This window comes from Colius striatus, chromosome 21 (assembly GCF_028858725.1).
Source record: "Colius striatus isolate bColStr4 chromosome 21, bColStr4.1.hap1, whole genome shotgun sequence".
In the NCBI taxonomy this organism is placed as follows: domain Eukaryota; kingdom Metazoa; phylum Chordata; class Aves; order Coliiformes; family Coliidae; genus Colius; species Colius striatus.
This window is the reverse complement of record NC_084779.1, coordinates 5,431,535-5,443,437: the sequence shown is the minus strand read 5'-3', so window position 1 is coordinate 5,443,437 and position 11,903 is coordinate 5,431,535. Positions and strand designations below refer to the sequence as shown.

Sequence of the window (11,903 nt, the reverse complement as noted above, 5' to 3'; positions counted from 1 at the left end):
TGAGTAGTTGCTGTTCATGAACTGTCTGGATCTAACAGTTTGTGCAGTAGGTGTTCTAAGACTGGGCAAAGGTAGGAGTTGGTGTAATCCTTTAGGTTGCAACCACTCCAGTCTCATGTTCTCTCACAACAGCTCTTTAAAAAGAGGGAATTACCAATTGTTTGATGAGGAGCTGAATTGTGCACATTGTGCTAGAGGCAACTACTGCTTTTCTGACCTGAGAGGACTTGCTTTCCACTTTCCTCCCAGGAAGTTGATGAAACACATTAAGTGCAGTATTGCACCTCTTGTTTTACAGATGACTTCTCCAGGATGTGAAAAATCTTCATTTCATCTCTATCTTTTGTTTAGTTTGTTATTTAGCTTGTGACTATCTTTCCTGCTTTATCCTGCTTACAGAAAAGAACTTGTGACAATTTTGGATCTTTCCTCACATGCTTACAGGCCAAAAATTGTGACTAAGTACAGTCTTTGGGCACTGTAGAAATGTCTGACCCAAAAGCTCACTGCCTTTGCACGTTTGGGCTGTTTTTCTGGATCAAGTAACTGTGTTGTACAGGATGCATGTCATAGCTATCTGATACAAAGTTAGCCAGATGCTTGTCTGGCTTCTGCCCTTAGTCTCACTTGGGGGATGTGTGTAATGATAAAGAGGACCTGAAACAGATAAAGCATCTGTGTTTGAGAGGACCTAGTAGAAAATCTGTGTTTGAGAGCCAAATAAAAAATGCCATGGTGGTCTTTAATTAAGATGTGCTCCTAGCAAGGAATTAGGGTAGAAGAGTCATCAGGGGAAGAGTGGGAGGAACTGCTTCAGCTCTGCTGCTGCCTTCAGTTATAAGTGCAGTAATGTAGGAAGGAATGAGAGAAGCATTTCCTCCCTAAAATTTGAGGTACCTCAGCATACCAGTAAAGAAGGAAAGACACTGTTTCCTGTCTACTTTTGCACCTGCCTCTGAAAAACGGAGGTAAGAGAGGCATGTCCATGCTTACACAGCTTGGCAATTTGGTGTAATGGCAACTTCCTTGCAGCCAGACCTAAAGCAGGCAGCTGCTCTGATGCAGAGGTGGCACGCTTGGTTAGAGCCTTTGTCAACTTTAGGGCTGCTTTGGGCATCATGATTGTACATAGGGTGATCCCTGTTGCTGAGAATAAAAGCAGTGAAGTTTCTTGCCTGAAGAGGGGATCAAAACCACTGGTGGTTTGTCATTTTATCATGGGTGATAATTGATTACTATGCATTTATACTTAAAGCAATCGACTTCATGTTTAGATTTAAACCCTTTTCTACTGAGATCATGAAATCCAACCCTGTGTCGTGATCCCTGTGCCTGTAAGCTCTGTACCTAGCAGAAGAATTTAGTGTTGTTCAGCAAGATTGGTTCGGGTTTATTTGTTTCTTTGCTGGCAGGAGACAAGCTGCCTGCTTCAGCATGTGTGTATACATGTGCAGGTGTGTATCATCCAGCACACAACGGGAAGCAGCAGAGGATGGCTGCCCTGAGCTTTGGCTCAGCCTGCATGCACGATGAGAATGAAGCTGCTCTTCTTGTCCAGGGTGCTGAAGCTGCAGTGGGATACACTCAGCCTCTTCAGCATCCACTGTAGCTTTTCATTTGCACTGTGTGAAAAAAGTTTGTTCCTAGCTGGAATGAGATGGCAGCGAGTTCCACCAGCGACTGGGAAGCGGGAGGGTTTCAGTTTGTGAGGTTTGGATGTTGAGATGACTGTTTAAGCAGGATCTCCCTTTCTCCAGGAGGTTTCAGAGCTGCAGAAATAAAAGCATGATCACTGTGTGGGCTCTGTGGTTTAACACACATTTTGGTGATTCTTAACCATCTAGGAGCAGGAGGCTGGAACACATTTATGCCAGTTTGAATAGATGAACACAGAAAACAACATTGTGTTGAAGAACTCATGACTAACAGAAAAGAGACAACAACCCTGAGACTCTTGACTCCTCCAGCAGCTCCTTGGTGTCTACACCAGAGGATATCTGTGTGGGATGGCTGACTGTACACGTTGATTTTACCTTTCTTTTGTTTTTTCTCAATTCCCTGCATACCAGGTCTGACCAGAGCTGCCTTCTCACTAGCCCCTCCCAACCCTGCTTTTTCTATACAGAGTTCTGCTCGTTTCCAAGGCAGCATTCAGGAGATGGGAAGGTAGGGGGAAGATCTTACAAATCCTCCTTCCTTCCCACACAAGAGACCCCAAACTAGGATTACAACTACAAGCCTTACTTTTGTGGGGATTTTTGGGGGGGTGGAAGTATATCACTCGGGGATAGAAGCTTTTGCTAGGGAAGCAAAATACAGGCATGATACAACCTGTTCACAAAGAGTGAGTTGTACTGTTGAGAGGGGATCTGATTTGCTTGTGTTTCTTTACACTGGGAGCTTCAGTTCTACTAATTCCTTTTGTCCAGATAGCATGGTGGGAAGGCTGGCCTCAGAAACCATCACAAGTAATCAGTGGAAAGGACCAAAGGCAGCAGCTGAGTTTTGTTTGCCAGCAGTGATGTACCAGAGCCCGTCTCATGATCTTAAATTTTCTTCCTGTCTTTTAGTTTTCACTCTGGTGTTTTCCTTCTCCTCACTGTGAGACAGATCTTTTAACCTCTTTATGTTTGCAATGATGGCAGGAATAAGATCCCAAGAACAAAGCCTGTTCCATTCTGTCACTAGCTTGAGTAAAGGAGTGGGGTTTGAAGCCAGCAGAAGATTCCCTTTTAAAGCTATTTGTCTATAGCAGCTGTCACTGGAGTGGCAATGGTTCAGCTCTGGCAAGGAGTGACAGCCCAGGGAGTCTGTGCAGCAGGAAACATTCTTAACTTGTTTCAAGATGTTTCACACCTCAAAGGTGTGAGATGAACTCCAGAAAAGATGCCCCTTCCTTTGTCTTTCAGCATTGCCTCTGGACTCTTCCTTCTTTGGTGTGAAAATTGAGACAAGTGTTGGATAGGTGGATGCCAACTGTTGGGAGCTGTGCCTGTAGGTAAGCATGCAGGAGACTCAGGGAGAGGCTGTTCTCAGCATGGCTGTCAACAGTCTTTCTGCTGGATTCTGAACTGTAGGACCAGACTGCAGGTAGCCTCTGTCTTTGGGCATAGTGCCAGCATATTCCTGTCTGCCTAGGATGACTGAGACACACTTATCAAGTAGATGTCAATCAGCAAAGGCCTTCGAGGGCCAAGCTTTAGTGAAAGTAAATCAAGCAAGCTGGATAGGGCCAGATTGTTATGCAAATTGCCACAGGTCCACCTTCCCTGCAGCAGCAAGGATATGAGCCCTATATTTCACATGTGATTTCTCTGAGAAATGAAGCAGTGGTGATAACTCCTCTGGGTATTCTTGCCTGCAGCGTGGGATTTCAGTGAAACATCTCATCTAGTGGGAAGCTGGAAAGGGATAGTGCAGTGTCTGAGGAAGGAAAGAAACTGTCAAATCTAATTTGGAAAAAAAAAAGCCAAACCCACAGCAACCAGACCACTGTCCCAAGTGAGGCTCAGGCCTTGCAGCGTGCGTGAAGCACGCGGCTGTAATTACTGCATTTCAGAGTTCAAAGGGAAGAAAGCTGCTGAATTATGCACTGCCAGTCAGGGTTACTGCCAGAAGCTATTAGGAAGTGAGTATGAAGTCTGGCATTGCAGGAGGTGGCAAATGTCATTAGAGCTGGGTGGAGGGTGTTAGCCTCATCTTTTCTGATCCCACTGGGATATTACTTCCTTTGTGCGATAGGCTTGGTAGCACTTGGATGTGTCCTGGGTGCTGCATTCTGGAGGTTGATAAAGGTTTATAAAGCACTCTGATGTCTGACAGGGTGGGGGTGGGCAAGATTTCAGGATCCTACCCTATGCTCAGTGCCAAATAGTTACTTGGAACCTAACCTACATTATCTGTTTTTGACATCAGCTCCTGCTCTGCAGTGACAGCTTTGTCCCAAAGGCATCCCATGGTTAGACAGTTTATGAATTGCTTATAATTATAAGCTGTGCTGATTCTCTGTCTTTGGGCTATCTCACAGCACAGTTCCTAAACCAAAACTCTGAAGAGCTTGTTTGGTTGCATGGCCACTAGCCTTTTCATCACCAACCTTACCTTCCCCTATGGGAAGTTTCTCTAGAAGACATGAGATGTGTCTTGGATAGATGTGAAGACTCAGGAGGAAATAGTGTAGAACTGAAGACTAACATATCTTCAGTTCATGCTCTCCCAAGAGTTTAGTACTGTTTGTTTCTTCTCCATTCTAATCCCATGTTTTCCTCCAAAAAGTTCTACCAGGATTGGTTTCCAAAACTTACAGGCACCAAAGGCAGATCCACTACAAACCTGAAGGAAGCTGCCTCACACTGAGATGTGAGTCTGCAGAACTGACTACTGTTGGAAGAGAGCAGGGCCTAGTTAAAAAGGAATACTTGCACCCTTTTATGGACCACATCAGCACCTGAAGTGTATATGAGATGACAGAACTGTCCTTTGAATTTTTGAGCCATGAACACAAGTCCAAGTTGCTGCAAAGTAAGGTGGAGCACAAACATGTAGTGCATCCCATGCTATAGTTCAGGTCAGCCTGTTGACCTTTGGTGAAGAGCAGAGCTATTGATACCACTGAGTCACAGGGTGTGTGGCTGTTCTGTGGAACAGATGATACATTAATTCAATTGCTCTCTTGCTCCAAGATCCTTCATTTCTGCACCTATAGGATAAAATCTCTGGACTCAGTGACAGCAAGTTCCTAGTGGGACCTTTTAGGTTTTCTATAGGTACCCTCTTGAGAAAGCAATCGGTACAGCTCTAGAGAGACACTGAGCTTTCAGCTCTCCTTGCCTTCTCCATAAGCAGTGGGCTGCTTTTGTCTTTGTGCTTATTTGAAGCTGACTGTTCCCCAGACTGTTCCCTGATCCAGCTCTCACAGCAACAGTGGGAGCTTTGCTCGTCCTTGGGGGTGATGCTCTTTGCCTGTAGAGCCAATCTGTGCTAAGTTGCTCTCATTCAGCTTTTCTAAGCGCTTGTTTCTGTGTTCAGTCCTATTCTGACCTGACTGTGAGATTTCCCTGAGGCAGCTTTACAGCTCACTGTGTTTATGGGAATAGCAGTAAAAATCCACCCACAGAGATGCTTTTTTTCCTAGATTGCCGACTCAATTAGGTTCTCCCAGACTGCAGGGTCTATTAACATCCTGTCTGCAAGCCAATACAGACTTATTCCACCGGGAACTGGCTCACTGTTAATACTGGACCCACCTGGCTTTGGGTCAGGCAGTGCCAACTCTTCTTGCCATTTTTAGCACATTCCACTGAACTCATTAGTGTTTTGTGCCTTGAGGGGCTGTCAGGGAGGGACAATTTACAGTGTCTATGCAAGTTTTGCTTGATTGGGTAAAATTCAGCTCCAGCAAGGGCTGTTTTTGTCAGAGCACAGGGATTTATTTACTTTCCTTTACAGCAGCACATGGGAAGTCAGGCTGTTGCCCTTTGCTAGCATGGAGGGATCCACCTGTGTGTTCCTGTCTTGGTACAACAGGAAGCAGGAGGCTGCTGGGGTGTGTTTGGAAAGCCTGTTTGAGAAGACAAAGCCCCATTATCTCCACAAAGGTTCCTCTAAGAGTGACTTCAACTTGATTTGTAAAACCTCCTCTGAGTAAATGCAAAGGCACTGTAGCTTTTCACTGCAGAGATGTCTCATGGTAGGTGATATCTCTTGGCCTGGGAATCTGTTCTCCTGCCAGGGAAACCTGTGTGGGTCATATTGCAGGGAGTGTTTTATCTTTGGCTGGTGCTGCTGGAAGGAGAGGCTCTGACATGTGATTTGTATCACACTAGGTGTTGTTTCCCACTGGAGCAGAGCAAAATGATTCCCTCAGAGCAGGTTTCTGCCCTTCTTTCCCTAGGGAAGGATCACGAGGACCACGTGGCAGGTGCCTCTCTGAGGCCATGTCAGCAGTACAGGGAGTGACTGGGAGGGTGGCTTGTCAGAAATGTGACGTGTGACATGAGCTCTATTAAAGTGGTACAGCAGCCTTAGCTGTAAACAGGCATGTGCAGGAGTGCTGTGCCATTCAGCACTCCAGCTTAGGGTTTCACTGTAGCTATGGTTTCTGAAAGCTGTTGTCAGCAACTGTTATGGTTCTGGCACATCTGCCTCCCCGTAGGCTATCGTGACTAAGTATCATTCCTCTCCCTGTGTTCATATGCATAGGCAAAGCCAGAATTAGACTTCTGCAGTTGTGTCCTGGTGCTGCTGTCTTCTTAGGCACTGAATGAGCTTTCCAGACTGCTTGAGTCATGGATGCTGGGAAAGACACCCAAAATTAGGTGCTCAAAATAACAGTTTCCAGCAGTATGTGCAGTCACAGAACAGCTGTGATGAGCTTGGGCTCAGTGCTATTGCTGTGGCTGACTTGGGAATTCAAGCTGTTTGGTCCTTGGGGTGCTAACTGGATGTGGGCATGTATATCTGGGCAATATAACCCTATTTGTGGGAGGTGGAGAATGTGATTTGGGCCAAATTCAGATCATAGGTGTGAAATGAAACCTTTATCAGACTTGCAGTGATCCATGTTTAGAACAACTTTATGAGGGGCCATTGCCAGAAAATGATAAATGTTATATACAGCTGCTTTGTTATTAGTGATCCCACCTGCCCTTGCATGAGAAATAGTGGGATATTATTCAACCCTGTTGAGGATCCACCAAGAAACACTGGGAATAGGCACCTCAGCCACATGCAGAGTGAGACAAGACACAGTTAATGATGTATCTTTCTGTTGATGCTCGTAACCTTTATTTGGTCAGTGCTAGGAAGCATATACAATGAATTCCCTTTCCTCCCTCTGGTTATCTTAAAGCTTATGGAGTGTTATGATTCTTATTTCTTTTTTACTATTATTCCTATTTCCTTTCATGTCAATTTTGCTTACATGTGGCATTTGTGGCAGTTCCCTTAACTGAATATCTACAGCAGCAAAAGGACTCTCTTGTTACTGAAACCCTGTCTATAGGTGGGCTCATGTTGGGTTTTTCAATGTTGAGCAAGCTTTTTTCCTTGCTAATCTGTTATAATTTCTTAGTGCAGAGGGGAAAAACTCCAGTAAAACAACTCATTTTCATTTCTATCCAGTTTCTTTGTCTTGTGTAAGTAAGATCTGGCTTTGTGGACACCAGAGTGCCAGTAAAACATAGGCTTTTGACTTCAGGAAAATACAATCAGACAGGAGAGAGGTCCAGCATAGATGTCTAATGTGTTAGTTTTATTTAAAGATGATCTTTTGGTGCTAGAGTAAGAAATATTCTTTTTTAAAAAATCAAATAAATAAATAAATAAATAACAATAAATAGGAATCACTTTCTGTTGAAGATCTTAGAAAGCATCTGGCTTTCATCTTGGGAGGAACAGGTACTGTAAAGCATTCTTCAGAGCAGAGTATAGGGAGGTTTATCCTAATTCTTCCTAGGACCTGTAAGCCAAACATGAAATAAATGTTACTAGCATCTGTTTCTGTCTCAGTATCCACCACCATTGTTAGCTTTCACCTACAAAACTGATAAGGCACCAGGTTTCATTTGAGAAACCAATATTAGCTTAACTATTACTCTAAAAGGAATTTCTTTCTCAAACTGTGCCTTATTAAAGACTTAAAGGAGAAACTGCTCTTCCTTTATCATGTGACAAAGTCTGTTCTATTTGGCAAAATGGCTTAGGTGGGACTCACCATTGCAACCCATTCCACTCAGGGAGCCGATTCTGTCAATTCTCCTCCCGAAGCAGCCAGAATCTCTCATCATCCTGGGCATCTGCAGCCCCCTCAGTCTCTTGAGGAAGGGGTCCCTGTACGACAGAGAGTTGCTGGGAGCCAGCCTGGGTTCAACGTTCTGGTCATCACTGTCATCCACGAGTTCTGGTAGGGTCTCCTCCTGGGTTTTGGATTCTTGCAGGTCAGGATTAGACTCCAGGGCTTCAATCATTGCAAACTTATCTTCCAGTTTCTCCAGCAGAGCCTAAAAGAGAGGATTAATATAATGAAACTCCTGATCTTGTGATCATACAGTTCTGCATTTGTCAATGCTGCAATAGCCAGCCCTGGGGAGACTATCAGGTTGGATCTCAGGGTTCTGGTAGTACTTGAGCTCTGTGCTCTGCAGTAAATCCCTGTTCATGTTAATTCCACCTATGGGTAGTTCTAGCTGAGAGCTGAATGAAACAGCTTGACATCAAAGTGTATCTTACTTGTGAGGTTAGGGGAGTTCTTAGCAGAGGAAAAAAAAGCAAAGTTTGAGGTGCACAAGGGAGATAGTACTGAACCCACCAGTGGTACAACACCTCAAAGTACCTCCGAATCCATGTGCTCACAAGTTGTCTCCAATGCTGCTTGCCAGCAGTTGCCTTTCTCTGTATTTTTTTAAAGCTTTATAATTCTTATAATAGGGATCAGATAACCTCCTCAAGGGCAGCTCAACCAAACAGAGGAATCTTATTGTCCGTCTCTAGAGTGGAGTGAGCCTTATGTCTTGCTTGACCGAGAATGTATTTGAAAGCCACTCTTGGCTGCTGGAAACAGCCTAGAGGCATGGGGCAGTTTTAGCTTTGGCTAAATCATCCTAATTCTTAATCATCTCAACGAGTTTGTTCTGAGTCTGATGGTGTGAGAAGCTGGTCACTGGTACCAGTCCAAGGAAAGGTTTGACCTTTCAGAATTCATCTTGCAAGACTCCAAAGGTTTGTATCGTGCTGCAACAATTAATGTTCTCTATCGTTCATTAAAGCATGCACCTGGGCATTTCATAGCTCTAGAAAGAGACTTTTCTGGATCACTAAATTATCAAATTATTCTTCTAGCAACTTCTAGAAAAGCTGGACTTTGAGTGTTCCACTTTACCTCCTCATGTCCAATCCACATGCAGGCAGTTCTCCTAAATCCCCAAAACTAGAGGCATTTAGCTCTCCTGCTTCACTCTTCCTGCCATTTAGGGGGACAAGCAGGAGCCCACCTACGAGGTTTCTATTTGTGCTATGATGGTTCTTTTCCTTCTCTGGGACTTTGCTCCCAGGAAGGTGGATCTTTGAGAGAAGAACCAAAAACCCAGTGCAAACATCCCACAACATCAGAACTTTGTTTCCTGCTGCTACCCAGGAGCTCAGTTGACCCCAGCACTGGAGCGTGCGGCTCTATGGAGCTTCTTTGGACCCCTGGGAAGAACCGAGGCTTTGTCCCTCAGCATGTAGTAGCTGATGTGTCTATCCCATTGTGCAAAAGAAAGGCAAAACCACCACCTCACACTCCACTAAGCACCCCAAAAGTTTAACCTTACAAAAGGAGAGAGTCCTCACCTCCATGCTGGCCAGTTCTTTGGCAGGGCTGAGGTTGTAGATCGGGTTGGCTCTGCTGGTCTGGAGCTGGATGAGCAGCAGCAAGAGGAAGCCACAGGAAAATGAGCCTTTAGTGTCCATGGCGCTGAGTTCGTATGGAATAGGGAAGTTGAAGCTGTTTCTTCTGAGATGTCCTTTCAGGTCTCTCTCCTCCTTGTCCTATCCTCTCTCTTCCGAAGCTTGTCTTTTATACTCTTTGGGTGTGATCTCTGCTTCCTAGGTTATCAGTGGATTTATCTGGGGCACATTCCAGTCCCACTGCAGGCATGCAGCTCTGTCAAGGGAAGATTCCCTTTATTAGCTGTCATTAGGCAGCAGCTGCTGTTGCTGAGGAATGTATGTCACAAGTCAGTGATTTCATGTCACTCTCCCTCCTCTTGATACCAGGCGCTGTGATTACACAGTCCAGTTGGAAATTCTTAGCAATTTTCTTTCAAGAGACCCCTGTGGTCAGATTTACAGAGAAGGGAAACAACCCTGAAACTGCTCTAAACTCTACTCAATTGGAAGCTTTCCATAGGGAAATTACCTTTTTATAGGGAAAACAATAGGCTTTCCAGATCAGTATTTGGTGGAGAGTAAAGGCTGAAGATAAATCTGCTTTTAGGACACCCAAAGTATTGTGCACACTTTCCTTCTATATATGGAATATACACAGCCACCACATACCATGGAGTGTGCTGAAAATCCCAAGTTTGGGCCACTTCTCTTTTCCCTTTGCTCTTGAGGTGATCTCACCATTGAGGCTTTGTATCTTGTACGTTGCCAACAACAGAGACACCCTGATCTGCACCTCGATACCGACGATAACGTCTAGATTGACTCTTCAGGGACACCGAGTCTCCAGCCCCTCAGGACGACTGACTTGGGCACCACTGAAAACCTCTAGTCTTTATTAACAGCTGAATGTTAAAAGCAATGGGATTTCTTTAAACATCGAAGCTAATGACCCTACATTATTAAAGTTTAAAGAAGAGATGATCAGACTCAGGAATAATCTTCTTGTACCATCACACAGCAGCTTGCTCCATGAGGACTTTGGGTGCTATTCAGCAAAGGTATCAGAATCGGGCCCCAAGGAAGAATGACTGAAGTTGTGTAGCTGTGTATTTTGGGAGGGGATAAAATGAAGTGCTGAGTTTTCAATAGAGAACAAAAAGTATGTCTTTGTTTCTTTGAGAGCTGAAGTTTTCAAGATTAGCTAAAAACTGCCCGTGCTTAAGTGAGATATTACAGAAAGGAAGATTTGCTGCAAATTCCTCTTCCAGCCTTGTCTTTGTGCTTGTAAGTGCAACTAAAAACTTCTCTTTTTTCCAGAGTTGTAAATCATGACTCATTTTGTTTATCCTGCATTTGCCTAACATTTCTTGTTATTCCAATTTGAAACAGAGGTGAATATATGAGCAAGTCAAACATGTCAGTCTGGTAATAAATTGTTGCCTTTTAATACTAATATAAATGTAGAAATAATATCAAAATATAAAGTAAAAATAGAGAGTCTCCTGCTTACAGTCTCTAAATAATAACAGAACAATAAAATATTTCTCAGGTCTTAAATGTCTTAATACAGTGTTTGTGTACAAACATATTCACACACTCTTCACATGATCTGCCACCAAAATTATCCTAGAAAGGGCATTCTCAAGGTTGTGAAATCAAACTCAAATGCTACTTTCTCCTAACACAGCCCCAAATCAGCCCAACTCTTCCAATGGAGCTCTTTATTATAAGAGCACTCCCTGTTTCTCCCCAGTGCTTTCTTTTTTCAGCACATGGAGGCACTACTTGTTTTTTTGTATAATTGTATGTCCCAAAACCTTCTCATATTGTGCTATTAAGGAAGAAGTAAGATCCTGATAGCTTTGTTTTGCTGTAGTTTAACACTCCATCCAGCACTACCTGTATAATTCGCTAATTAGTTCCAATCACTGTGCTTGGGGGCGTGTGTTTGTGCCAGGGCAGAACTTGCTTTTGTAAACTGAGAAAGTGTGAGAGATTAAACCAGAAGTATTCATTAAGATTGTGTGTCCAATATAAGAGAACTAGAATCTGTTACTGTTTTATTTTGTGTTTCTTTCCTTTCATCCCCCAAGCCGCTAAGTGGTCTCTAGTGCTGTCTCGGTGCTAAAACTTTCTGTTTGATCTGAGTTTCGCCTGAGAGCTCAGCACATCTGTAAAACAAACCCTGAGGCACAAACCCAGCAGCAAGAAACTGAGAAACAGGGATATTGCTCACAGGTGTGAAATTCAGCTTGGAGTGACCTGTCCCTGTGAAACAATCTTAACATTCCAGGATTGTATTCAATAACCTGGACTCAGAGATACTCCTTTCTTTGACTCATTTGTTCCTTTTTCCATCTGCTGTGTTCCACAGCAGATAAATGAGATGTATGGACCCAACTTCAGCTTTTCTAAGACAGGGAGATTTCTGTGTGCTATTTCATATACTGTGTACAGAAGCATGTAGATGGGATACAATGACTGACCATCACTGTAGCAGTCACGTTTTCCACGCCAAACTCTGCCCTCTGTTA

General features: G+C 43.9%; 1 protein-coding gene across 1 annotated transcript; it reads right to left on the bottom strand.

Moving 5' to 3' along the window:
- Window positions 1-7,682: 7,682 nt before the first annotated feature.
- Window positions 7,683-9,450, bottom strand: LOC104552472 (natriuretic peptides A). The gene is made up of 2 exons (XM_010199366.2): window positions 9,331-9,450; window positions 7,683-8,000 (listed from the first exon to the last, which is right to left on the bottom strand). Exons 1-2 carry the CDS (start codon window positions 9,448-9,450, stop codon window positions 7,683-7,685), a joined length of 438 nt encoding a protein of 145 aa, XP_010197668.2.
- Between the last annotated feature and the right edge of the window lie 2,453 nt (window positions 9,451-11,903).